The following is a 27,610-nucleotide window of genomic DNA, read 5'->3' as shown; positions in this document are numbered from 1 at the left end:
TTCTCCCCTGGGAAAAATTACAAGTCCATCACTTTGATTTGTTAACTTGTGTCTTCCAGTTGGTCTTCATGAACACTGGTAATAAAATTTAAAACATCTTAAAGGAGAAAACATTAATTTTAATGTCTTTCAAAATAAAATGTTCCTAGCCAGGCATGGTAGCTTTGCAAGCCTGTAATCCCACCTACTCGGGAGGCTGAGGCAGGAGGATCAGAGATTCAGAGATTCAGATTTGAGATCAGCCTCAAAATAAAAAATTAAAAGGGTTAGGGATATGGCTCAGTGGTAAAACTCCGCTGGGTTCATTCCGCAGTACCAAAAAAAAAAAAGTCCTTAGTAGAGGCAAAGGGAGTGTCTTCTACCAAAATTTGCCTCAGAATTGATATTTTTATATTTATCCATCACCCTGTGTGGCTCTGGACCTGTGCTCTCTCCCAGGCTGCCTTTCTTCCTGATGGATATGGAAAGAGTACGTGGGGGAGAGATGAAAAGGAGTGCGTCCCGGCTCTCCTTGGTCACTGGGTGGTTTTGCTCAGAGGATTCACTCCTTGCCTGGCTGGAAGTAAACTCCAAGTAAAAGCTGGGAAATCTGATAAGGACACATAAGATTGAGATGAACAGGCTGCTTGTCCTGGCCTGAAAGGAGCACCAGGGTGCAGCCAAAGGCTTCAAGTAAGCAAGTGATCCTCTCCATCTGCCATCCCAGACACAAGCAGCCACTCTAGACAGAGATTTTCTTAAGAGAAGACTTTGACAGCCTTCCTCCGTCCACCACAGCTCTTCCTCCCTTTCAGGGGTTTGGAATGCCTTTAAGCATCCTTTGCTTTATGGACTTTCACATCTTTCAAAACTCAGTTTTCATCTCTGTTCCTTCCATGCTCCTTTGGCACCATTAATCTCTCCCTCTTCTGTGCTTCTGTCGGACCTCATTTATACCTGTCTTAGAACAGCCACTTTATTGTGAAGTAATTTCCTGCCAAATTATGATCTCTTTAGTAGCTGAAACTGAGTCTTTTATTTTTAATCACTGCATCCTCAATACCTACACAATTCCTGGTAAACAGTAGATACTCAAGAAATGTTCATTTAAATAGCTGAAGGTAGCTCATCTTTTTTCACCTTGATCCTTTCCCTAAGTGGAGTGACTGCACACATTCCCTTCCTTTTCCTCAAGGCTTTTGTTCTCCAATTTTTTCCTTGGCTCAAGATTGATCAATTGCTTGACGGAATTTTTTTTTTTTTTAATCTTGAAATAGGATCTCACTAAGTTGCTGAGGACCTTACTAAATTGCTGAGGCTGGCCTCAAATTTGTGATTCTCTTTCTTCAGCCTCCCAAGATGCTGGGATTACAGGAATGTGCCACTGGCCTGGCCAGATTTCTTTCTTAAGAGATTATTATGTAGTTAGTTCCACATGTACATGCCCTGGAAATAGTGGTACAGATTTATACTCATTTCAAAGTGCATCGTGGGACCCGCAGTCATCCCACATCCTCTCCAGCCCTTGGAACGTGTCCTGCTTCATCCCCTCAATTTTAAAAACTGGGAACATGTTAAATAAGTTCCTTCTATATGAGCTTTTAGAGAGGGATTCTCTCCTAAACATTAAAAAATGTCAGTTTGTAGTCCCCAGCACTGCAAAAAAAAAAAAAAAAAAAAAAAAAAAAAGTTGTTTTTATCTGTACTAGTACTTTTACTTACCTGTTAAAGATTCACAACATGCCAGACACTGTCCTGGTTGATAATGTGATTGGAGAGGCAGGCAGGCAGACATCAGCTTTCACTGGACGTGCTCTGGGAACATGTAACAGAGTGCCTAATAGGGATGTTGGTCAGGCACAACTCGCTTGAGGAACTGAAATTCCTGCCAAATACTCAAATTTAAGTAGAAGGTAATTAGGTGAAAATGGGTGATAAAAGAGCCAAACTACAGTTTAAAAGTCCCTGAGGTGTGGGGGATGGGAAGGATCAAATGTTCAAAGATCTTAAAGACACTGCCCAGAGCCAGAGTGTGGAGTGGCCAAGGTGAGATTGGGGAACGTGGATGAGACAGACAGAGCCTTGCTGGATAAGTCGGCTTTAGTCAGGAACCTTTTGGTTAAAAGTGACAACAAACCGGCTTAGAAAAAAAAGGGGGCCTTTATTGGCTCAGCAGCTAAAAGTTCAGGGCTTTCAAGATAAAAGATGTCATTGAGTTTTGACACCTCTCTCATCTTTGCTCTCCTTTGTGTTAGCTTCCTTCCTTCTTTCTTTGTAAAATTGTCCCCTGATCTCCCCAGCCACAAAGACAAAGCCTGGAGTGGAAACGAACAGGGGGCGAAAAAGGACCATTCCTAAGGGCTGCTGATCCTTTTATTCTTCAAGACCTGCGAGGGTACCTTCTTTTCAGATGAAACTCAGACCTCTCCTCTTAGGCCCCCCGTGGAAAGGGCAGGATCCTGGCCTTTTAGGAAGTTTATGGAGGTAAAGAAAGGGACAGGGGAGGGGACTCTATTCCCGAGGCCAAAGCTATTTGCTTTCTTAAGACAGCGAATTCACCTCTCCCCGTCTCTTTCTCTAATGGCCTAAAATGCATTTTCTCTGCTGCAGCCTCAGCCTTCCTGGGGAGCAGGACCGTTGGTTTCGGTAGGAGGAAAGGAGGGCAGGAGCCCAGAACCCCTCGGTCTCCGCCCCGTCCTCTGCTCCCCTGCTCCCTCTCCAGCAGCGCTAAGAGGGCCCTGACCTACTTGCCTCACTCCTTCCCTCCGCCTCCAGGCCCCTCAAGCCTCTGCAGGTCCTGACCCGACTCCGGGGCTTCAGGCTCCTGCACCGCCCGGTGGGACCCTCTCCCAGCTCCCGCACACCCCGCCCAGGCCGGGCCGTCCGCACCGCCCACCCAGGAACCCCCTTTTCCCTGGGATCTGGCGCTTCCGCCTCCGGGGCGGAGGCTCCTCCCCTCGCGGTGCCAATTGTGTTCCCGGGAAGAGCGGCAGGAAGGGCTCGGGGCCGGGCCGGGCCGGGCCAGCGGGAGCGGCCCTCGTCCTCCGGGAGCCGGCGCGGCAGCTCTGGAGACGGCGCGCCCCGCCGGGGCCCAGCGGCGGGCGGCGCGGACGCGGCTTCAGCACCGCGGACAGCGCCCCTCCCGGGGCCCTGCCGCCGGCCGCGCGCTCCAGCTGCTGCCGGCGAGGCGGCGAGGTATGCCCGCGGCATGGCCCGGCGCTGCAGCCCCGCGGCGCTGCTCTGGAGCCTCGGCCTCCTCGGGCTGTGCTCAGGTAAGACGGCAGACCCCAGCCAACGACCCAGACGTCGCAGGTCTCCCGCTTGGGGGCCTGGAAGGCGGGAGGGGGCCCCTGGAGGTGCGGAGCCTGCTGACCCTTAGGGGAGAGCCCCCTGGTGCTGCGGGAGCACTTGAAAGACCGAACGGAAAGGAGTATCCACGGAAGGAATAAGAGATCGAGGAAGAGATGGACACCTGGCCAGTGGGGGCGGGGGCAGGGAGGCAGGTGCAAGGGTCTCTTCCCAGCTTTCTGGTGGAAGAGGGGCTGACTGACAGTGGCTGAGATGTCATTTGACTTTGTGTGACATTCCGCCTGGTCTAGGACCTCTCCCTTGGCTTCCCATCACTTCCCAATGTGTCCCCCCCCCCATTGGGCTCCTGATTTGGGTCACTCCCCAGGGTCAGTCCTGGAAGGGACTTCTCTTGTGGGATGAGACTGGAAGTTGGAAAGGAGGAAGCTGCCAGGCTAAAGATGGAGGAGTTCTCTGAGGGGCTGGGGAGCAGTGGGCTTTCGCAGAGCTAAAGAGGGGGATAGAGAGTGTGGAAGGGAAAGTACAAAGGGAATGTGCAGTGGAATGAGCTTGCTACCCTGCTGCCAACTCACGGGGTGGACTTCTGTATTATGGGGCTTAGGATTCAATGTACATCCTGATGCACAGTGTAGGTCATCCTACAGTCCCATGCCAACCCAGTGCCTGCAAGGGAGCGGGATGGTATCGTGACCACGGTCCCATGTGCAGACACTTATGATATTTGCCCACACTGATCAACAATGCAGGGTGTGTGGAAGAACACATAATCGTTCCCCTTTCACTACCCTCTAAACGGCCCCTGAACTGTAGGTGTTTCTTGGGAAAGCCATGGAAGCAGAAACCTCAAGTGTTTTGAAACCACCTCTGAGACTTTGAGGGAAGAGCAGGTTTCCACTAGTCCTTGAGGAGTGGGTTCTTAGTATGGACATCTCCGTTTGGACTCTTTGGTCAGTGGTCTCAGTGAGGGGCTTCTCTATGAGGGTCTTGATCTGCGCCTCACAGAGTAACCTAAACATTTTTCAGTATCCTTAGGAATGGGGCAGTAGGAAGCTATAGCCTTCTGGTTGGGCCTACTAGATTGTCCCACATATCGACACATAGTGTCCCACATAGTTAGACCCCATCTTTCAAATTAATTAATTAAAATGAAATGAAAAATCAGAGCAACACCAACTCTGTGCCTGCATTTCCAAGAGTAAGATAAGGATATGTTAACTCACTTCCTGCCCCCGCCTTGTCCAGGGGTATGGGGTACAGACACAGAGGAGCGACTGGTGGAACATCTCCTGGATCCTTCCCGCTATAACAAGCTTATCCGTCCAGCCACCAATGGCTCTGAACTGGTGACAGTACAGCTGATGGTATCACTGGCCCAGCTCATCAGTGTGGTGAGTGGTGGTCCCAAACTCTCTGCCCATCTACTGAAGTCAACCCAGCTAGAATGTGTTAGTGTTAGTGTTTACTCCTCTGGTGTCCAATGTGGGAGGGACCATGGGTCGTGGCGGTAGGACTACAGTTGGTGTGAGGCTGGGGGCAGGGGGTTTCTCATCAGCAACTATATTTCCTTGCAGCATGAGCGGGAGCAGATCATGACCACCAATGTCTGGTTGACCCAGGTTAGTGGTCTTCCCACCCCATCCTCCTTCTTTGAAAGGTACAGATTTCAGAGTCTTAAATAATTGAATTGGAATCTCAGTTTGGCCACTCACCAGCTCTGTGATTTTAATTAGACTCCAAGATTCACTTTCTCATTGGTAAAAAGTAGATTGTACTAAGTTGGCTTAGTTGTGCAAATGAAATGAGAAGGTGTCATATGAGCTACACTTGTTGGGCAGAGAAGTCACAGTGGAGGGAGCTGACTTTTAAAAGCTCCTTCAGGCCATATGGGATCCCTCTTGTCTCCTGCCTTGACCTTGGGTCCCTCCCTGAGGCAGGGGTGGGTGCTGCCTCCCTCCCTCTCTCCCTTTCCTAGGAGTGGGAGGACTACCGCCTCACCTGGAAGCCTGAGGAGTTCGACAATATGAAGAAAGTTCGACTCCCTTCCAAACACATCTGGCTCCCAGATGTGGTCCTGTACAACAAGTAGGTGACTCTGGAGGGAAGGAAGGTTGAGGGGGACCATGGGAGTGCTCAGTGAAGGAGGAAGGCTTGTAAAAATAAGAGAAGTAAGCTTATGCTGTGAGAAAAGGGACTTTTCATTGCTAGATATGTAGACAGGCAGTAGCCAAGGAGACAGACCCAGGAAGTGAGGTCCGGGGTGGACAGCCACAGGGATTTGGACCATGACGAGCCCCTTCTCAGTCAATCAGGACTGCCAGTGTTAGGGGCTTTGGCGGGGATTTAAAAAATTGAAGCTCCCAGTGCCTAAACTGATTCAAGAATACGTTTTTCTGGAAGCCTGGGAAGAGAACCTTAAGGTCCCAGTTTCTCCTCCAGGTTCTCAGGTTCTATCCTGTCTCCTGCAGCAATCCCTCCAACCTCTAAGGTACAAAATGACTTCCCTCAACTGATGGGACCGTACTCCACTCCTACCTCCCCCTATCCTTCTTTACTGCTTAGGGATGCTCACTCTGGTCTCTCCACCTTCCCCAACATCTCCACCCTCATGAGAAACAACCAACCTGCACAATATGTGACAAGTAATGGATATGCCCCTCCCACCTCTCTACCTGTCATACCACCAGCATCCCCTTCTTGCTCAACCCTGGCTCTACTTCTCCGGACTCCTCCTCGAGGGTTACTCTCAGACTTGGATGCCCCTCCTCCTACCTTCCTCTGGCTCTCCTCTCCTCCCACTCAGGGGGTCGTTGGGTGGGGACAGGGAAATGCTTAGGCCAGGACTGACTGTGCCCACCCCTTGGCAGTGCGGATGGCATGTACGAGGTGTCCTTCTATTCCAACGCGGTGGTCTCCTACGACGGTAGCATTTTCTGGCTGCCACCTGCCATCTACAAGAGCGCCTGCAAGATTGAAGTGAAGCACTTCCCATTCGACCAGCAAAACTGCACCATGAAGTTCCGCTCCTGGACCTACGACCGTACGGAGATCGACCTGGTGCTCAAGAGCGATGTGGCCAGCCTGGACGACTTCACACCCAGCGGGGAGTGGGACATTGTGGCCCTCCCGGGCCGGCGCAACGAGAACCCCGACGACTCCACGTATGTGGACATCACCTACGACTTCATCATCCGCCGCAAGCCGCTCTTCTACACCATCAACCTCATCATCCCGTGCGTGCTCATCACCTCGCTGGCCATCCTGGTCTTCTACCTGCCCTCGGACTGCGGCGAGAAGATGACCCTGTGCATCTCTGTGCTGCTGGCGCTCACCGTCTTCCTGCTGCTCATCTCCAAGATCGTGCCGCCCACCTCCCTGGACGTGCCGCTCGTGGGCAAGTACCTCATGTTCACCATGGTGCTTGTCACCTTCTCCATCGTCACCAGCGTATGTGTGCTCAACGTGCACCACCGCTCTCCCACCACGCACACCATGGCGCCCTGGGTCAAGGTCGTCTTTCTGGAGAAGCTGCCCACTTTGCTCTTCATGCAGCAGCCGCGCCACCATTGTGCCCGCCAGCGCCTCCGCATGCGGCGTCGCCAGCGAGAGCGCGAGGGCGCCGGGGCCCTCTTCTTCCGCGAAGCCCCCGGGGCCGACTCCTGCACCTGCTTCGTCAACCGCGCCTCGGTGCAAGGCTTGGCCGGGGCTTTCGGGTCGGAGCCTGCGCCCGTGGCCGGCTCGGGCCGTTCTGCGGGACCCTGTGGCTGTGGCCTCCGGGAAGCGGTAGACGGCGTTCGCTTCATTGCCGACCACATGCGGAGTGAGGACAACGACCAGAGCGTGAGTGCAGCGCCAAGACGCTGAGGGGTCGTGAGATGGGACTCCCCAGGGATGGGATGGGGCACGGGGATCAGGGGTTGGGGTACCCAGAAAGCAGGGTGCCCCTCAGACACGGAAAGCTGAGCACAGGGTAAAAGAAGGGTGCACCAGGCCTGTGCTGGGGGCCAGGCGCTGCCCTGGGCCCTTCTGGGTTGCTTACCGAGGCTGCAGGGCCTGAATCACAGGTCGGCTCAGATGACCTTGCCTCTGCCTGAGGACTAGCCTCCAGGGGGAAATGCCTCAGCTGGAGCATCTTTAGTGTCCAGAGGGCAGCCTGGAATGGAAAGGAGGCCCTTCTGGGTTGGCAGCTGGCCTATGGCTGTCAGCGAGTCCTTCCCGGCAGCTCACATTACCACCTCCAATTGCTAATCTGCAGCTCTTGCACAAATGGAGATGAGTCCTTCATGCACCCCTTGGGGAGCCAAATTGAGGACAGTAGGGATGTGTACGTGGGCGGTGTCAGGTGGGGGCAGGGTTAGGAGGTTCCATGGACCTGCTCCTCACAGAGAGGAGTCCCAAGTCAATCTCTCTTTTCTATTCTTCTGGGTTCCTGGGAACAGTCTTGTGAAATAGTTTTGGAGATAGGGGTGGCTGGAAAGGGGGGCTCGCAGCCTCCCTCACCCCCTACAACACACACTCCTTCTGTGCCTTTGGCTTTGGCTTTTTCTGCAGCCGCTCCCCGAAAGGCGTTGCTTGGGACTGAGCCAGGCGCTGGGGGAAGCTGGTGGGTGACATCCCGCAGCCCTTTGGGCAGCATCTGGCCCACCCTGTAGTCGTTCTCCAGGTAGCTGGTTGGTTCCAGGCCAAGGCTCAGCTGTTGCCATGATAACTGGCCAGGCTTCCTGGGCGACTCTACCATTCCTGTGGGGGATGAGATGGTGCCACTGTTGGTGTGGGTGGGTTGGGGGTTTCATAGGTATTTCATATTTCCTTGGATGGCAGGAAATTGGGCTGGAGCTAAAGCTTGGGTTAGGGAGCCTAAGACTAAGAGGGGCCTGAGACTGGAGAAGATGGGGTGGGAGACTGAGAACAGCTGGGGCCAAGTGGGAGAAGCTGGGGTGCAGGGCTGAGCAGCTGCTGTGTCATGTCCTCCGCCCTCCTGCCGCAGTCCACTGCCGTGTGCATTTACTGAGCTGGGTGCTAGGGTGCGGTGATCTACTTGGACGACTCACAGGCATCCCCAACTCAACACATCAAGACAGAGCGCATGGTCCCACCACCAGCTTTCTCCCAGCATCAACATCTTTTATCAACGGCATCGAGGTTGATCCAGTGGTAGACCCCGCACTGGAGATATCTCTCACTCCTGTCTTTCTTACCTCCGCCACCATCCAAGTCATCGGAAGTCCTGTACTGCGAGCACCATCTCCAAAATAATCCTCAACTTCATCCTTTTCCCACCATCCTGGCTGTAGGCCACCTCAATTCTTGCCTGGACCAGAGAAGAATCTCCTAATAGTCCCCCTGATTCAGCGCCCGTGCTCCTGTGGCCAGACAGACAAGACTCTCCTCGGCTTGTGTCTTCTCCTCCTTCTCCTCAGCTGGTTGGCTTCTCTGGCTGCCCTTAGAACCTTTGCATATATAGGTCTCTCCCTGGAATGCCTTTCTTTTTTCCCCTCTAAAAATCATCACTGTTAGACGCAGTGGTAAATCCTCATCATCCCAGTGACTCGGAGACTGAGGCCAGTCTGGGCAGCTCAGTGAGACCCTGTCTCGACATGAAAAATAAGAAGGGCAGGAGGTGTAGCTCAGTGTAGAGCACCCCTGGGTTCCATCTCCAGGACTGCGAAACAGCATAGCCCAAATCCCAAAAAAGTTATTGCTGCTGTTAGTTTTTGCCCTATTATTTGAAAATAAGTTTCAGACACCGTGACCCTTTATCCCAGATACTTCAGTGTGTTCCTCCTAAGAACAAGGACACTCTCTCACATAACCCAGGCTCAGAACTGGGGGTGCAGCTCAGTGGCAGATCAGTGCTCACCATGTGTGGGACCCTGGGTTCCATCCTAGCACCACAAACAAATAACAAACAAAAAACCAAACAATAGCAGCAGCAAAAAACCCCAGGTTCAGTGATTAAATTCAGGAAATTTACCACCAACACCTTTATCTAATATGAAGTACCCATTCAGATTTTTCCAGTTGTCCCTGCACGTCCTTCATAGGATCACCTTCCACCCCCACCCCAATCCAAGGTCTCAGATTGTGTTTGGTTGTTGCTTTAGTTTCCTTCAATCTGGAATTGTCCCCCAGCTGGTCTCTCACGGCATAGACATTTTCAAAGTGCACAGGCCGGGTGGCGTTCCCTCTGCTGGGGTTTGACTGTTTTTCATCCATGTATCCCCGAAACAGCTGGCTCTCTCTTGCTCAGCACATCTTAACTTAAATGTCACCTCCTCAAAGAGACTATCCCAGGCCACGTTCTGAATTAGATCCTCCTCCATTTCCCTACCTCAGTCCTTCATATCCCACAAAGTGTGAAATTTCCTATTCTGACTTATTTTTGTCCCCGCTCCCATCGTAGACTCTCGCTGCAGTAAGCATCCGTCGTGCCCAGTTGTACCCCCGGTGCCCAGCATGGCACCAGGTATGTAGGAGGCACGATTGTGATGCGAATGAGTGATAATTTAGCTGCTGGGCCCCAGAGAAACATGTGCAGAGGCCCTGACTCAGGCCACCAGGAGCAGCCCCAGAGAGAGGCTGGCCCAGAGAGAGGCTGGCCCCAGAGAGAGGCTGGCCCCAGAGAGAGGCTGGCCCCAGAGAGAGGCTGGCCCCACCTGCAGGCCCTGAGGCTGACTCTCAAGCCCCAGAGAGCATTCTTTTTCACTTACAGGTTTACATCTCAGACCTGGTGGTGCCTTCTGGGGCCTCTGTGCTTCAGGTGGTGCTGTGGACTGTGCTCCCCATGCAGCCATAAAGGAGCGCAGCCGGAGAGGCAGCCCTCCGCGCACCCATTCAGCACCCGCTGACTGGATTCTGTTTCAGAAACTGGGGTTACAAAGTGGAATCAGGCAGGGTTCCTGTGACTTAGGACCTTGTAGCTGAGTGGGACGACACACCTACAAGTCAAAACAATTCAGTGAGTACGGTGGAAATGTGGGGATGGAGATGGTAACGTAGTGCCCAGGGAACCCACCGCGGACAGTGTTTCACTGTGATCCAGGGCTCAGGGGAGCCTCATAGGGAAGGTGATATTTCATTTGGGCTTTGAAGGATGTATAGGAGTTCACCAGGAGAGAAAGGTCAGGATTTTATTTTTCTTTATTTTTTTTATTTTTAATTTGTTCTTTTTAGTTACACCTGACAGTAGAACATATTTTGACATATCATACATACATGGATTTTAACTTCCCATATTTGTGGTTGTACACGATGTAGAGTTACATATGTACTCATACATGAACATAGGAAAGTTATGTCTGATTCATTCTACTGTCTTTCCCATTCCCATGCCCCCTTTCCCCCCCACTACCCCTCCTCCCTCTTCCCCACCCATCGTGAGTCAGCATCCACATATCAGAGAGAACATTTGGCCTTTGGTTTTGGGGATTGCCTTATTTCACTTGGCATGATAGCCTCCAGTTCATCGGCTTCCCAGCAAATGCTATAATTTCATTCTTCTTTATGGCTGAGTAATATTTCATGGTGTATATGTACCAACTTTTCTTTATCCATTCATCTGTTTCAGGGCATCTAGGTTGCTTCGTAGCTTAGCTATTGTGAATTGAGCTGCTATAAACATTGATGTGGCTGTGTCACTGTAGCACGCTGATTTTAAGTCCTTTGGGTAAGGGTCAGGATTTTCCAGACACAAAGGAAAATGAAGGGCATGGAGACTTGAGAGAACGTGTTGGGGTTTGGTAAACTTGGACTATGGGGTGGAAGAAGAATAGAAGATAGGCTTCTACTTATCGTGGGTAGATCTTGATTCTAGACCTGGGGGTGGGGCCCGAGGACAGTGGGGCCACTGGAGGCTTTTAGTCAGTTAAGACCAGAGCCATGCTTTATTTAGAAAGGCCACTCTGGGGTCTCAGGAGGACAGGAGTGCAGTGGGTGTAGGGGTGGTGGGACCTCCACCCCAATCTGTTAGGGTGAGATTGCAGTAAATCCCTGAGTCTATCCTAAAGCGGGAGACGGAACCGTCTTTCTTCCCCAGCTGGTGGGCCGGGGGCAGGCTGCAAGTCTGCACCCTCCGACCCCCTCTGGGGGTTTGAGTGCAGCCTCCATACCATAAGGAAAGCATGTCAGTGCGTTACTCCTAAGTGGCTGTTGTAGGATCCAAGACCATAAACAAACATGAGATCTAAAACCATAAGCAGAAGGGGAAGTGGGTCAAAACGTCCCTGGTTGAATACAAGTTAAAGAACGGTCACTAACGTCTAGACGATCGTTCTCTGACAGGGTGCATTGGTCCAAGAAAAATGGGAACCAAAGAGAGCTACTTTACTTGTGTAAGAATTGCCATTTGTGTTGCCAAACATGCTGTCCAAGCAACTGCTGGTGGGCACGGAGGCGGGCTGTCCCACGGGAGAAGCAGTTCTTGCATGACCTGGAGTCTCCGGTAAAATGGAGTCTGTTTGGTCGTTGCCCACTTAGCCTGGCCCGCAGCAATCCCACCCATCCCGCGTCCTGTGACTGACACCTGGCTCTCCTCCCCCCCATCCAGGTGAGTGAGGACTGGAAGTACGTGGCCATGGTGATCGACCGTCTGTTCCTCTGGATCTTCGTCTTCGTCTGTGTCTTTGGCACCATCGGGATGTTCCTGCAGCCTCTCTTCCAGAACTACACCAGCACCACCCTGCTCCACGCGGACCCCTCGGCTCCCAGCTCCAAGTGAGCGGTGCGCAGCCCCCTCCTCCTCCAGCCCTTGACCCTGGTGTCCGGTAGCCGTGGTTGGAGGTGGATGAGTGGGCTTCCAGGAAGAGGGGTGCTGTCCCCCAGAGCCGCCCTCTCACCTCACGTGGAGCCCCGACACTCCGTCTCCACATCTGGGCCTGCAGAATGGGAGCGGCTGCATTTGGGCTTCTCCTCTCACCACCCCTGACAGTGACGTCAGTGTGGAGGACGGGGGCACATGGAGGACCGAGAGGCCAGAGCCCTCCCCCCCCCCCGAGGAGGGAGAGAGGGAAGGGCCAAGAGGGGACAGAGTCACCCAAGTCCTGGGAGAGGGGCCATATGGCAGGAGGGGCAGTGGCACAGGATCTCAGAAGGGAGGAGTAGAGCAGAGAGTGGAGCCTGGTGTGACCTGATGTCCACCCCTGTGTCAGTGGGCAGCAGCCCGGCTGGGTAGGCCTCCTGGCATCTGAGGTTCCTGCACCGAGGGCTTAGCCCGGGGAGGCCTCCAGCTCAGTCCACAGCCAGCGCCCCTAGGGCTCCAGAGCCCATCCCCAGCCCCGCTTCTGCCCAGTGGAGGACCCCGCACCTCCTGGCCTTCCCTCTCCTGCTCAGGCGCAGGGGGAAATGGGCAGAGCCAGGTTCTCAGGGGAGCTCCGAGTTCTGGATCTTTGGGTGCTTGGAGTCTGAGGCCCAAGCGATTGAGCTGTGTGAGAAGTGCAAGTTCATGAGCTCTGGGAGCTGGAAGCACCTTTTACAGTCACGGATCCCAAAGGAGGCCATGTCCTAGATGGACAAACGGAACCAGACCGCGGCCCATCCGACTGGGCTGCCCTGTGGCCCTCACTTTGAACTGCGTGAAGAGAGGCGTGTGAGGACCTTAGCCCGCCGGACCTGAGCTGCTGGGACAGCTGCCGGGGGAAGCCACCTGGGCAGGACGGCCGGGCCAGCACTGTGCCTGCGGAGACTCCTTCCCTGCCCTCTTCACTAACCCCAGTAGGTTGCCACAGAAGTGCAGGAGGTCACAGGAAGCAGGACTTCTGCTGCCCGTCCTGGGGTCCCTGCAGGCTGCATTCTGGCACGGCTCCCAGGGTCCTCCTGCTGGAGGCCACCTGACCCATTAGCCCAGGAAGCGGATCTATCGAGGGACCTCCTGTCCCTGCCCCCACCGTGTGGGGCTTGGATCTGTGGTCCCAGTCTGTGTTTGGCGCTGGGCCAGCAGATGGCCGGTCATAGAGACGTCAGTCTGCCATTGCTCCCCAGGGATGGGGCCCGACCTGGTCATTCAGTGCTCTGAGCCCAGTGGGATCTGCTGCTTCTCCAGGCACAGGGGACATGGGAGGCTTGCTGATGTGTGGGTGGGAGGGGACACTGCACAAAGAGTGCTGGACAGGGATTCCGGAAGCAGAGTTCTAGGCTCCGCTCTGGTACGTACTCATTGAGCCATCCCCAGCAAGCCCCTTTGCCCATGTGGGCTCTGCAGATCCAACGCAGGCCTCCTCACGCATTCCAGGTGAGCAGTCTATGACTGAAACGCAGCCCCACCCTTTAATGCTTCTGAGCGGCTGTTGTCCAGGTTAGTGACCAAACTGTGCTCGAGGGGGTGTCAGTGAGTAGTCTGACTCCTCTCCGTGTCCCATTTGTCACACTGGGAAACTGAGGCCCAGAGGTCATTTGCTGTCTGGTCTCATGTAGGCACCGCTCTCTGAACTTGCTGTTCTGCATGTGTACAGCAGGATGGCAGCGGGCAGGGGCTGAAGAGGGGAGGAAGGAGGTCAGTGTATGGGACTTTGTCCACTTTGGGGGTAGCCCCTTTGGGGACCATTGCAGTAAGGGAGGAGGGGAGGGCAGAGGTGGTGAAGGAGGGCCCCACTGCCCGGGCAAGGAAATGCCACATGTCGGTACCGTGGGAGCCCTCAAGGACATTGGCAAATTTGGGGAACCACAGTTCCTCTTCCTCGGGTCCCACACCCTCTTCCCTTGGTGGTGCCAGGGAGCCCCTGTCTCCTTTCCATGGTGGGGCTGCACCTGGGTACAAGGCTCAGCGCTAGGCAAGGATGAGCAGGCCCTGGAGCTGAGGAGGGGGTAGACAAACTGCATGGGGACCTGGGACAAGGACTTGGGAGGAGGCAATGAGAGAGGAGATGGGATCACCCATCAGAGGTGACCTGGTCACAGTGACTTGGTGGCCATCTTTGGGAAGAAGGTGTGCACAGGCTTTCTGCCTTGCTTTCTGCCTTGCCTGGCAGCGAGGTGTGCAATCCTCCAACAGCTGGTGCCAGGTTATTGAAAGTTAAAAGCAAACAAGATGCAGGCATCTCCCCAGATGGCATGTTCCGCAGGAGGGCGTCTGCGGAGGAAGGGCAGGGCCATTCCCTCCAAGGAAATAGGATGACTGGAGCTTAGACCCCTGTTTCCGCCTCTCCAAATCCCAGGGTTAGCTACCGCTTACCAAGGGTCTGTTCTGGGCCAGTCCCTTTAGATGCACTGTCTTTATTCCTCAAAATAGTCCTGTGGGGAGGGCCCCAGTTGGCAGAAGAGACCAAGTGACAGCTGATGGGTAGTGCTGGCCCCTCAACCCAAGAGTGCCCCAACGTCCAGGCATGTGCTATGGCCCTTGAGGAAGAGGAAGGTGGGGGGCATCCAGAGCCTTCTCTGAATCACTCCCCATGCCAGAGTGACTTGGTTCCTGTTGTCACCCTCTGCTTCTAGGCAGCAGTGGATTGTAGCATTCTTCACAGCACAAAGAGCACTGGCCAGCCTCCCGTCCACTCACCCTGCCCAGACAGGACAGTCACCTTTTAATAGTTATCCCAACAGGTCTAAAAGGTGGGTGCGATAGTCACATTGTTCCTGAGGGACTTTAGCTCTAGAAATCTGTAGGACACCTCACTCACCCCCACCGCGCTGCCCGCCTCCCCACGCCGCCCTTGACCTCCTCTGTCTGCGCGCCTGGAGTATCTGCACTGGTCTGGCCCGCCCCTGGCTGGACTCACTAGGAACTCAAGATTCTCGTAAAGAAAGTAGTTTCCAAGGACACCTTGTCCTCCTGTTCTGTTTGGGGCTGTGTGGGGTGGCTGGGCATCCTCAAGGCCCTGGCTGGCGAACGTGGGAAGGGGAGGGTGCTGGAGAAATGGAACTCGGGGGTCAGAGATGTGACGCAGTCCAAGAACAGGGGACGGGAACAGTCTGCTGCTTTACAAGCCCACTTATCAACTGGAAAGGGCACAACGGTCGAGCTGGAAGTGGCCAGAGCCCAGAAGTGGCCCTTGGCGGGGACCTTTTTTGAGGACTAGTCTTTTGGAGGCACCTGGATGAAATGCTGTGTGGGTCACAGTGAGGGAGAGCTGAACAACTCTGCAGCTGTTTTCGCACAAAGCAGTCCTGCCTCCTCGCCCACGGTGCTGAGGCTGAGAGGGCCCTGGCCTCAGGCTTTAAGGAAATTTTCCGATTTCCTCTGTAACATTGGCTTTGAACTCAGGCTCACACCTTAAGCACCTGCCCTACCATGGAGTTATACCCCCAGCCCAGGAAACGGTCTTGGGGGTTGAACCCAGGAATGCTCTCACACGGGGCTGCATCTCCAGCCTTTTTTAATTTTTTGAAACAAGTTTTCACTAAGTTGCTGAGGCTGGCCTCAAACTTGTGAACCTCCTGCCTCAGTCTCCTCAGTTGCTGATATTACAGGCGTGTGCCACTATGCCCAGGGAACGTGTCCACTTTCTAAAAGACATGGGTCTCCCTTCTAGTGGAACCAGGAGCTGCCCAAGGACAGAGGCATCTATACCATTGGAGGCATTATCCTGCACTCTCTTTAAAGAAAAGTTGTTCCGTTCTAGCAATAAATTTCAGCAACTGTTAGTGACATTATGAGGAGTCCTTGTCTTTATGTGTTGTGTCCCAACACGCTGAAGGCTCCCTGGCCTCAGACCCAGCCGTATCGAGGATGAGGAATGAGGTTTTGTTGCGACCTAACTAAGCTCCCTGTTAGGTGCTTTATGTCCTCTGACATGATGTCATTGTTAAAAAGTCAAGGATGCAGCGGCTTGGGAGGCTGAGGCAGGAACTTGAGTTCAAAGCCATCCTCAGCAACTTAGTGAGGGCTTAAGCAGCTTAGCAAGACCCTGTTTCAAAATAAAACATGAAAAGGGTGGGATGTGGCTCAGTAGTTAAGTGTCCCTGGGTTCAATTTCTGGTACCAAAAAAGAAAAAAAAAAAAAAAGTCAAGGATGGGTCTTCTAGAAATTCAGGAGTAAGTTACAATGTGGAAAGAGGTGAATGTCCTTGAAATTCAAGATGGAGAGATCTGGGATGCCTGGTCTGCTGAGAAAGGCGAAGGTCTCCTAAGACTGCAGCTAAGCCTGCTCAGCTCCCCAGCTGCAACTCCCCTCCAAAGTCGCGGCAGCTGGGAGGGGGGAGTGTGGGGGAGGGAACACCCTCAGGGAGAGCTGGAACTGTGAATCTGTCACATACCCTCTCAAGGGATGTTTCCTCCTAGGCCTGGAAGTCCCGCATGGCCACCTCCCTGAGGACAGTACAGTTAGTGGTGGGCTCTCGTGGTGTGGAGCCGGGGAAGTACTTTGGAGGTGCCTGATGTACCCTACCCCACCCAGTGGAGGCTTCTTTCCTCAGGCTGAGGGACTGAGGGACAGCCCTCTCCCCAGGTTCTGTCTGATGCAACTGGTGCTGTTACCAGAAATCCCAGGACTCAGGTCCCTCTGTTCCCACCTCCCCGCCCCCAAGAGACCAAGACATGAAGCTCTCTAAGGATTCAGACTGTTCACTGTTTTTATTTCAGAGGAATGTATACTGTGAGTCACTTGAAGGTATACACAAAAAGCAGAATCATGAAACTGGACTGCAGCCTCCCCGGCACCAAGGCTATGCCCGGGCTCTTCCCCACTCTGCTCTTGGAGTCACTGTCAAGACCCCAAAGCCAACAGAGTCCTTTCAACTTGAGTAAAGGAAATAGCTTCAAGCATCAACAATTTTTACAAGTGATTATTCAAAGATAATGCACAACAGCCACAGTTCAGACAAATCAACTACAAAAAACCATTAAAGAAAGGAGGGAGGGGTCTTGCTTGTTAAAACAAAGATTGGAGAGAAGTGAACACAGGGGGGATGCTCTGCCCCCCACCCCTCCTGTGTGACTCTGAGGGGCGGGGCCTGGGACACAGAGGGGCGGGGCCTGGGACACGGCGGGGCGGGGCCTGACACGGCTCAATTCCAGCAGGGTGTGGAGGGCAGGGGTGCTTCTCGCTTTCTTCTTACAGCAGAAACTGGATATGACAAGTTTGCTAGATAAGATCCTGGGGGCGAGTGGGGCTCTGATCTCTTGAGAGCCCCTGTGCTCCCAGTGATGGGGTGGGGGACCGCTGAGTCAGATCTCTGCCAGAGATTCTAATGCCCAAGGCAGACCAAAGCTGCCAGACATCCTGAGGAACTGGTAGGTAGTCATCCTCCAGCCGGGAGGACCTGTCCCGGAGCCACAAGATCACCCTGCCCCCACACAGTGAGCACTGTCACTCCGCAGGTCAGCACTGAAGTCACATGCCTTCAGCTAATACCCCAAGCTTGGCAATACTCACAAAGCCCCGGCCCCTTCTCCCCCAGAGACAGGCCCCATTTCCCCACCAGTTCCCTTGGGATGCTTCAGTGTCCCACAAAGACATCCTTAGTGTCTTTTTTAAAACCTGCATTATTATTTCATTCAGTTTTTGGTCACAGGTACAGAAAGTAGCCAGAGAGATCAAAGTGCAAACACAGACATATCCACTACTGAAGAGGTGGGCCAGACCAGGTGGGGAAGCAGTTTGCGGGTGGGAGGCAGGAGTGTGGGAAATCATCTGCCAGTCCCAGAGCCATCTGACACGATGAGGCCCTGGGATGGATGGAAAAGGCCATCTGCATTTTAAATCTGTGCGACTGCGGTTGAGAACCAACGTCTCTGGCATTCTTTAAAAGAGCCCTAATTCTACTGGGTTTAGTCAACTTCCCTTGGATCAGTGCTGAGAAATATTGAACTGCACAGAACAACGATTTGTCCCAACATGATTTCTGCCCTATTCTTGCTAAGTCCTAACTATCTGAGCAGACGATTTACCCTCTAAGAATTGTCCTGAAGTTTTTCACACTAGTTTACTGGGGTCTATGGGCTTATGGGCAGATGGGAGCTTGGCAATAGCCCAAGGAACGTCTGTCTGTGCCCCTGGTAGTGGTCTGTGTCACTCTGCAGGGGGGACCGCCTACGGCGTGGGTAACTTCCTAGCCCGTCTGCTGGTTCTCAACTTCCTGCTGCCCCGGGAAGGGATGCGCTTCGCCAGCAGCGGCTTTTTCCTGGACACAGTGCAGGTTCCCACTGCTGAGCAGGGTTCGCAGATTCCAGTCCCACTTCCATTGGCACTGGTAGTTAATCCGCCGTAGTCTTCAGTTCCTGCCCTTGTAAATATTCCACCTAATTCCTGAAGTCCACCTCTTTACCCTCCAGGGTGGGAGGAGAGACTCAGTGATCACAGGTAAGAATCTCAGAAGCCGGGGGTGGGAAATAGAGGGGCCTGTGGGATCCATAAACGAGATCCTTGGTCCCTGACACGGTTCACAGAGAACTGACTGGAACCTGATCAAGTCCACGAGAGGTCAGTGTAGAAACACACCCACAAAAAGGAAACGGGAAAACAAAGCTCAGGAGGAGATGGGCCACAGGGGCTGGGTGACTGCTTATGCTCTGGGTGGAAAGGTCAACCCCTTTCTCTGCCTGTAGGTCTCTGCCTCTCACTTGAAGTAAGAGAAGGGGCCTGGCCAGATTCTGCCTAGAAACCCCAAAGAAAGCAGGATAAAGGGAACCCAAAGTTCTCAGTATCTCTAATTATGGTTCCATTAAAAAAAAAAGGTGGGGGTTAACCCCCCCCCACCCTCGGCCAATGTGATGAGGAATGCCAGGACCCCCCCCTCCCCGCCAACCCCCAGCCTCAGTCGTTGGGTACGGGGCAGAGATAGAAGTTCTTCTCCTCCTGGGGTTTGCTTATCCAGTTTCCGTAACCCATGTCCTTGAGGCTCTTTTTGAAGTAGTTCTTGTTTATCTCATAGTCGCGGGCGGCTTTCTTGGCCTCACCGTAGGAGAGTTTCAGTAAGTCCCTGCGGTACCGGAAGGAGCAGAGCTTCTTAAACAGAAGAAAAATGTTCTTTTTCGATACCCGCGACAATTCATTTCGTGGCCTGGGGAAACAAAGGCACTGGTTATTCACCTGGGACAGGGGAGTGGGAGCCACTGGGGACACCCGTGGTGGGACGTGGCCCTAGCTCTGGAGAGGATCCTGCTTGCCCTGCACCCTCCCCCTTCCTTACCCGTCCACGGTGCCCCTGGTACCATCCAGGATCTCCAGGTCGAAGCCGTCAGCCAAACACCAGTTGACGCTCGTCTCCTTAGTCTTCCCGGATTGCCTCTTGGAGTCATACACACTGACTCGGCCCACCTGGGAGTCCCAGGAGTGAAGAGAGAGAGGTGGACACCATTCAGGGCTAAGTTCTGGGAGCAGGGACTCCCGAATCATGGGGAAGAGGGAGGTGGGCCACCGTCTCCCCCTTGATTTAACATGGCTTGGTTACACCGGAGCACACTCTAGAAGTACTCTCCACCTCGATTCAGATCGTGTCAGGCTAGAGGAGGAAAGCCCTTGGCCTCCAGAGGACACCAACCATGGCTCCCTTGACCATATTTCTGCTCTGCTGATGGGAATGCTTGAAAAGGGGAACAGGACAGGGGCACAGACCTTCGGGTGGTTGACAACAAAGGGGTATCGTAATCCAGCCTCAAACGCACTCCCGTCTCTTGTCACACGACAGCAGATAGCCCGGGTCAGATGTCCTTGGCTGAAAAGGTACCCTGGGTATAAAAAAGAAAGTAAAAACAGAAACAAAAACCCATACATCTGTGTTCACCAAAGCTATGGAGAAGCTGAGGCCCCCGGGGGCTGGAAGGTATAAGGCAGAATTGTCAGGACAGAGAGCCCCTGACAGGCAGGGCCTCTAACTGTGGCAGCACAGGACACACAGGATCATCAAATATTGAAGCACAAAACGGAATGTTTCGGGTAAGGCCAAGGACTGAGGAGAACAAGGAAAACCAGATGCTGCTGCTGCCATCTGCCGCGTTTCTCCGACCCGTCTTGGAGACTGGCCTGGCCCCCCTCCTCGGCCGCCTGGCCACCCTCCGGCCTGTGCAGGCCGGCACCCCCTGCTGACGACGGGGCCGAGCTCACTGTGGAAAGTGGGTTGACTGAAGCATGAAGTTTTCTGGGACTGGGGTGGAGAAGGACAGGTGGGTTCCAACTCCCAAGGCAGGTCCCTTACCCAGTGTGACAGATTTGAGATACACAGGGTGTAGGAAGTGGGTCAGCAGTGCCCCTTGCAGGCCCAGCACGTTCCAGCGTAGGATTTTGTCACTACAGGACATGGTGCGGAGTCTCTCCCCAAGCCGGATGCCATCCCACGTAGGCACAATGTCACTGGACTCCACAGGGATGGTGCCTTCCCCTGTGTGAGAGACTCGGGTCAGATCCACAGAGGCCACCAAACCACCCCTAGCGCGGGACTTGAGCTCCTGAGGCTGGGCCACCGGCAGCTCGGCCCTTCATTCTCCATGTGGCTCACAGTCCTGGAGGACACGGCGGTCACTGTGCTGGGAGCTGGGAAACACTGGGGAGCAGACCTCAGTGAGGTCCGTGCTGTCCCGCGGTGTTCAGGGGTGAGGGACAGAAAGGGAAAGGAGAGCACTAAGCAGATGCACCAGTGAGCAGGTGGGAACTCCAGATGCTGACAGCGTGGGGAAGGCCTGTGGGAGAGCCGGGGGGACGGCACCGCGAGCTCCTGGGTGGAGGAGGCAGGGAGCAGCTGGAGGGAGAAGAGTCCTGACCCATTCAGACAGGGAGCGAGCGGCAGAAGCCACGGCCTGAGGCAGCGAGGGTTTCGGTGTTTCGGGGGCACCAGAGAATCACCAAAGAGAAGACTGGGCAGGCTGAGGCCGGGAGGTGGGCTTTCAGTACAGACAGGGTCTTGCTGAGTTGCTCTGGGCCTCGCTAAGGCTGGCTTTGAACTCGTGATCCTCCTGCCTCAGCCTCCGGAGCTGCTGGGATTGCAGGCCTGGGCCACTGCGCCTGGCTCAGGTTGCCTTCGTATCAAGGGCAGTGGGAGACCCTACATGGTGCTTGCGTTTTTTTAAAAAATACCAGCTTTACTGAGATACAAGTCGTATACTACAACTGGCCATTGAAAGCAAGCTGTTCAGTGGTTTTTGGCGTTTCTGAGGTTATGCACCATGGGATTATACATCGGCACGATCAACCCCAACCCGACCTCGGCTGGCTCTCACTCCCACCTCCCTCCGTCCCTCATCCGGGCAGCCTCTCAGGCACTTCCTGTCTGTAGAACTCATTTATTCTGGATATTTCATAGAAATGGAGTCACACCACGTGATCTTTTGGGGCTTTTTGCGCTTAGCATGACGTTTTCAGGGTGACCTCACTGTAGCTGGGTCAATGCTTACTTCATGTCATGGCCAAGGACAGTCCCTCGCATGGATGTGGCGGTTTTACTTTTCTGTCATGGAGGGGAGGGCGCTGGCCGTGTCCCCTGCCCGGCTGCTGTGAAGGCGCCCGAACTAGCTCTGTGTGGACCTGGGCTTTCACTTCTCCTGGGGATAGCCCAGGAGGACTGCTGGGCCACGTGGTGCTGTCCAGACTTCAGGGTGGCCAGCAGGGAACTGACGTGACCTGACTTGGGCTTGACAGTGACGCAGACGACTGCTGAAGCATGAAGGGAGCAGGGGTGACCGGAGGAGAAGGAGATGCTGGGGGACAGGCAGGAAGGCGCGAGGGGGCAGGAGGCCAGGTCCGAGGCCACCAGACGGAGGGCCTGACTTTTCACTTCCGCCGCCCTCCCCCCCGCACTCTGCCTGTGCCGGCCGTGGAGACCCCAGGAGGACACGCTCTGTCCTTTCTTCCCCCCCAGGCTCTCATCACCTGAGCTAACAGATTCAGAATGGAACTTCCCCTCCCTACAGTCCTCCCCCGTGACGAGTGGCGCACACGGGGGTCTCGCAGAGCCTGTGTGGCACTCACCATTCTCCACCTTGGTGCGCAGCTTGCCTTGTTTGGGATTCTCAAAGACAGGGTAGTGGCGGGAATCTGTGCTTTCCAGGGCGCGGTCACTGCAGGACTTGTCGAAGAGGGCGCCGTCTCCACACGGGGCAGTGCTGCAACACAGGGGTGTCCGTCACTCACCTGCGCAGGAGGGAACTCCAACTTCTCGGGGTCCCTAGTCTGCTGCGGCTGGAGCTGGGATGTTTCCTGGAGCCCACCAGGGGATGCTGGAGGGGGCAGCTGTGTCTAGGACAGTCATCCTCCACTGGGGAATGTACCTCATGGTACCTCAGTGGAGCGTGTGGCCTGTTGCGTGGGGTCAGATTTAGGGGCCGGCAGAGCAGGTGGAAGCCCATCCTGGGAGCCCGGCAGGGTACAGACCTGATGTACAGGTGGAACGAAACAGTCTTTTTTATCTGGAGCTTCTCTCCTCCCCTGGCAAGCTCAAATATACTGTCCTTCGCAGTCTGGGGGTTGTATTTCATTAACTCACTGTAAAGGAACCTGTAAAAGACGTGCAGTTAGGACGGCAGGCTGGATTCTGGCGAGAGCAGATGGTGCTTGGAGCTGACCCCTATCTGAGCCCCAAGTGGGGACAAGTTTCCTGGTGCAGCTCTTCTAGCTTCTCAGGTGGGGAAGCTTCCCAGAGAGACCTCAGCATTTCATAAAGCACAGTGAGCCTTTCGGTCCGTTTCATTTCCGCCAAAGGCCCCTTGCTGTGGCGGCTGCAGGGACTCCAGGCAGAAGGAACTGGCTCAAGGCTTCGGGAGGCAGCTGCCTCTTCCCCGCTCCCTTCACAAATTAGAGAAAAGGTGAACCAGAGGAGAAGCCGCGGCGACACGAGGTGCTGATGGGTCCTCAAATGGAGATGGAGGCCGCCTCATCCCCAAGGCCCGAGGACCCAGGGTCACTTTGTTTTGAGAAACAGAAGACAGCAGAGTTGGCAGAAAAAAGGTCTTAGGACCAGGCTGGGGGTGGGAGGCAGAGGGTCACAGAGGGGACTGGCTCTACGAGGGCTCAGATCACAGGATAAACCCGAAGGCCACCACTGCTGGCTCAGGGACCTGCCGTCTGCCGGGGTGTCAGGAAGGCCTGTGCCGGAGCCACTGTGCCCAGGTGGGCGGGGGCAGCCCCGGCAGGTGCTCGCTCACCTGATGAAGCCTCTTCGGGAGATGATCTCCGCATGACAGTCGTTGACGGTCTCTCCCTTGAGGCTGAGGGAGTCTCCTTTGACACAGCGATTCCCTGAAGGATTGGGAGAAAAAGGGAAAAGTCAAAGGAGAAGGAGGGTGAAGTGGGTGGGGCAGTCTGTCTTCAGGCTCGGGGAGAACAGCCTGGACAGTCATCCTCTTACCTAGGGAGAAGGAGTCCACCCCCACCCTGAGCTGACTGCAGCTAAATGACACGCAGGTGAGTGTCCTTTACCCAAGTGCTCAGGACCACAGTGTTTCAGAGTCTGGAGTTGTTCAGATTTTGGAATATTTGCATGGAGTCTGCTAGTTGAGCATCCCTAATGTGGAAATCTGAAGTGTTCCAAAATGCAAAGCTTTTTTTTGAGGGGGTGTACTGGGGATTGAACCCGTGGGCACTTAGCCCCTGAGCCACATGCCCAGCCCTCGGCAGTATTTTTTGAGAGGCAGGGTCTTGCTGTTGCTTAGGTCTTGCTCAGTTGCTGAGCTGGCTCTGAATTCTCCATCACCCTGCCGCAGCCTCCTGAGTGGGTGGCATTAAAGGCACCCTGGCACCTGGCCAAAATCCAGAGCTTTTTAAGATCCATGTCAGGACAAGGGGACGCGCGGCCTGGTCCCCGGGCTTGGACTTGCTCACATGGACTCAGGGGAGGGTGAGGAAGACCTGCTTCCAGTCACTGAGAGGCTGGTGGCTGGGGAGACCCTCTCTCACCTGTCCCCAAGCTGACCACGACACCCATGTCCTCAGGGTCTTTCTTCATAATGATGGCGGCTAGGATTTTGCGGCCGAGCAGGGAGGGCTGGAAACTGTTTGTGAGGGTGTTGAAGCACCGGTGGCTCAGCATCGCTATCTGGTCGTGGAAGGTACTGCCAGTGAGAGGAAGCTGTGGGGACAGGGGGCTGTGAGGGTCATGCAGCCACGCCCGCGTCCACCATGCTTCACAGTGGGCAGGGGGTCACGTGCTAATGGACTCGTGCACCACCTTTCTTTCCCCTTTCACATCTAGTGTCCCAGTTATATGCTCTATTGAGGCTAGTAGCATAGCCAAGGGACAATTCACATGACAGCTAGTGACAAGCCAGCTCCACCCCCAAAACAAAAAGATAGCACCAAAAGTAGACGTCTTAACTGTCTTTGGCTGCGCTTCTGGGGACCTGGAGAGGAGGAGCATAGTTCTTCTGAGACTGGCCCCTGTCACTGGGGTTACCTCTGTGAAACCCATGCGCTCTGCCTTCTCGCTCTCCCCAATCAGGACGCGGAGGGCCGCATCGGCTGCTTCCTGCTTGCCTTGCTTCTTGCTGTGCGCGCAGACGGCTGGAAACCACCGGCCCCCGACTTTCGCTTGGTAAATGAACCTTTGGGACGAGAAGCGAGAAGCGGGACACAGACAAACCAAGACTTGGACGCCGTTGCAGAAAGGGCTGGGCTGGCTTTCAGCGTGGCCCGCCTAGCAGACATCCGGACCCGTCCATTCTGACAGATGTTACTAAGGCAGCATTTCCCGGAGTTTGGTCATTCATGAATCGCAACATGACTTTTGCTAGCTCCAGATGTCCCGTGGAGGACCATGGGTGTTTTCTCTACACTGATTCTTTAAAAATGCACACACATTGTTTATATATATATAAAGATGTTAACTTTTAGGGGCTGCGACTGTGGCTCAGCGATACAGCACTCGCCTAGCACGGGCGGGACCTGGGTTCGAGCCTCAGCACCACATTAAAAAATAAAGGCATTGTGTTGTGTCGATCTGCACCTAAAAAATAAATATTAAAAAAAAATACACATACTTTTTTTTTTGTTGTTGTTGGGGGGGGGTGCTGGTGGTACTGGGGATCGAACCCAGGGCCACTCCACCACTGAGCTATATCCTAGACTCTTCAACTTTTTACTTTCAGCTAAGCTGCCCAGGCTGGCTTTGAACTTGTGATCCTTTCGCCTCAGCCTCCTGAGTGGATGGGATTACGTGTGCCATTGTGCTCGACACACTTAAAAAGGAAATTTCACAGTGCTCAAAGGGAACACCGGTGCCATTTGCCATAAATTGAAGGTGGCTATAAAGCCGAATGTGATAAAATCATAAGACTAATTCCGACTAGATACTGTACTATTATCTGCAAAGACTCCAGCCAGCCTGCCTTTACTAGAAAGGAAGATTAGGGAGTAATAAGAGGGTTTAAAGAACTACTAACACGGAATTTAGACTTTCTTCTTAAGCAGAAATGAGAAGCCAAGATCTCTCTCCCCACTTGAATCACTTACTTAACACTGTCTGATTTTAAAGTACCCAATCCCAGTGTCCCCTCCGTTCCTGACCACCTCACAAGGGTCAGCCTGGAGAGAGCATATCCACAAGCACAGCATTAGGCTGGGGAGCCAAGCTTTCTTGGGGAGTCATCTGTGGATTTCTGCTGGGCCCAAGATGAACAGTGGGGCAGGGACGTGGACCTGGGCTGGGCCCTGGGCTCCGATGATAGAGGAGGCACGAGCCCAGCAGGCAGTGGCCCCCACCCTTCCTGGGGATTTCTGCAATCCCAGAGGGAGGGCATGACAGAGCAGAGCAGCCGGGAAACCCAGCAGACAAGTGTCAAGACCCCAGCTTTCAACCAGATCTGAATCCACCGCTTGGAAACAGAACTGGGCAGCACAGAGGCTGCGGTTCTGGATGCATCGGCTCCAGCTGTAGAAGAAACTGGTCTCCATGTCCAAGCACACGGAGAGTCCCACTCTTCTTTGGTTGTCCTAAGCAGCTGGTCCCTCCTGGCCGGCGGGCCAAGTTCAGAATGAGAGAGACTGAGGCATGAAGAGAGGTTGGGGAGTAGGGAACGAACTGCCAGGGGTCCAGGAGGATCTCATGACTGTTCTGCCTTTGAAAAGAATATGAACTCGGGCTGGGGCTGTGGATCGGTGGTAGAGCACTTGCCTAGCATGTGTGAGGCACTGGGTTCGATCCTCAGCACCACATAAAAATAAATTAATAAAATAAAGGTATTGTGTCCAACTACTTCTAAAAATACGAACTCTTAGACACAGTTTTATATGTGTGACACCTGCATACATACATGCACACGTGTATATATACATATATGTACATGTATTATGCGCACGCACACATATGAGAATGACTGAGTTTGTTAATTATGTAATTTGAATCCTTTGGAATTGGCTATCCACTATGGTAGCCACACGAGGCTATTAATCAAAATTAAATATAATAATTCAGTCCCTTGATCAAGCTGGCACATTTAAGTGCTCAATAACCTCATGTGGCTGGTGGTCAGCCTTTTTAGCATGGGTGACTGTCCTGAGAGGCTTGGCTGTGAAGGAGCGGAGACCCAGGGTGTTCCTGGAGGGAGACCCAGGTCAAGGGAAGGTGTCCACAGGTCGGCCGTGTTTCCAGGCTGATGGCAAGGACCACCGATGACGAGGGGAGAAGCAGGAAGCCCCAGAACAGACAAGAGGGAGGGCACGCAGGACTCAAGGGGAGGCGGAAGGCGCTTCCCTTGTGCCTAGGGGTAGAGTGAGGTTCGGAGGAGGGAGGGAGGTCAGGGGATTAAGACCGGCCTCTCTTACATGACGACCGTGGTTTCCTGACGTGGGATGTAAGAGTATCAGTTCAGAGCGAGGACCGGGGTGTTGGTGGGAATCAGAGGCAAAGGTCCCAAGTGGTCCTCTCAGAGTGGGACAGGAAATCTGGTAGACAAAAGCTGGGAAAGCAGGCCAAAGTGTGGGACAGAAAAAGTGACCCTCGAGACCTGCAGTGGCCCTCCAGGGCTCCTGTGGTAAGGGCACTGACCTCAAGGCCAGCCCTAGGGGCCTCAGAGGGCCTCTGTCCTCGTCCACACGGGCCTCCCCCCTGTCTCCTCCTACCACAGGACGGCTGAGGACAGCCACCTCCAGTGTCCACGGGGCACTGCCCCAGGACCTCTGCAGAACCGAGATCTGAGGCTGCTCAAGTCCCTGGGTGTCCTCCCAGGTCACCTACCCCAGCTGACACAGTGTAAGCGCTGTGGGAGCAGGTGCTACACTGCCCGGTGCAGGGAGGGCGGCAGGAAGTGGAAGTCTGGCTGTGGTTAGTACAGAGACAGACTCGAATTACATAATCAGCAGATTTAAAAACATTTCATTCCACACTTGGTTGAACAGACGCGTGCAGAACCTGTGGATACGGAAAGCCAACTGTACCGTAGCCTTTGCCTAGAACCTTCTTCTGGGTTACCCTTAGGGTCTCAGCTCAGGGATCATTTCTTTGGGGGCCATCCCGCTCCCTAAATCTAGTCCTA

General features: G+C 54.1%; 2 protein-coding genes across 4 annotated transcripts in view; one reads left to right on the top strand and one right to left on the bottom strand.

Moving 5' to 3' along the window:
* The first annotated feature begins 3,153 nt into the window (after positions 1-3,153).
* Positions 3,154-15,031, top strand: Chrnb2 (cholinergic receptor nicotinic beta 2 subunit). The gene is made up of 6 exons (XM_046421811.2): positions 3,154-3,251; positions 4,531-4,676; positions 4,860-4,904; positions 5,261-5,370; positions 6,153-7,125; positions 11,831-15,031. The coding sequence occupies exons 1-6, from the start codon at positions 3,188-3,190 to the stop codon at positions 11,999-12,001; spliced, it is 1,509 nt and encodes a 502-aa protein (XP_046277767.2). The 5' UTR covers positions 3,154-3,187; the 3' UTR covers positions 12,002-15,031.
* Positions 15,032-16,761: 1,730 nt separating this feature from the next.
* Positions 16,762-27,610, bottom strand: part of Adar (adenosine deaminase RNA specific) — a 49,310-nt gene continuing 38,461 nt past the window's right edge. For 2 of the 3 annotated variants that reach the window (XM_046421956.2, XM_046421954.2), the window contains exons 7-15: positions 24,457-24,682; positions 24,039-24,210; positions 23,288-23,381; positions 22,518-22,640; positions 22,116-22,249; positions 20,350-20,532; positions 19,770-19,882; positions 19,345-19,472; positions 16,762-19,215 (exon numbers count right to left, since the gene is read on the bottom strand). In XM_046421956.2, coding sequence (XP_046277912.1) covers positions 18,969-19,215; positions 19,345-19,472; positions 19,770-19,882; positions 20,350-20,532; positions 22,116-22,249; positions 22,518-22,640; positions 23,288-23,381; positions 24,039-24,210; positions 24,457-24,682 — 1,420 coding nt within the window. In that variant the 3' untranslated portion in view covers positions 16,762-18,968. The remainder of the gene's footprint in view (positions 19,216-19,344; positions 19,473-19,769; positions 19,883-20,349; positions 20,533-22,115; positions 22,250-22,517; positions 22,641-23,287; positions 23,382-24,038; positions 24,211-24,456; positions 24,683-27,610) is intronic. The other variant, XM_046421955.2, reaches the window with a different exon arrangement.

The sequence above is a fragment of the Marmota monax genome, unplaced genomic scaffold (assembly GCF_021218885.2).
Source record: "Marmota monax isolate L192 unplaced genomic scaffold, Marmota_monax_Labrador192_F-V1.1 WCK01_AAM20220418_F8-fsc00108, whole genome shotgun sequence".
NCBI lineage: Eukaryota > Metazoa > Chordata > Mammalia > Rodentia > Sciuridae > Marmota > Marmota monax.
The sequence above is the reverse complement of the archived record's forward strand: the minus strand, read 5'-3'. Positions and strand labels throughout refer to the sequence as shown.

What these genes read in the sequence shown, in the direction of transcription:
- Chrnb2 (XM_046421811.2), top strand. Translation starts at nt 3,188, where the DNA reads ATGGCCCGGCGCTGCAGCCCCGCGGCGCTGCTCTGGAGCCTCGGCCTC. An exon ending in CCTCCTCGGGCTGTGCTCAG is followed by an intron (nt 3,252 to 4,530) that starts GTAAGACGGCAG and finishes CGCCTTGTCCAG; the next exon opens with GGGTATGGGGTACAGACACA. An exon ending in CCAATGTCTGGTTGACCCAG is followed by an intron (nt 4,905 to 5,260) that starts GTTAGTGGTCTT and finishes TCCCTTTCCTAG; the next exon opens with GAGTGGGAGGACTACCGCCT.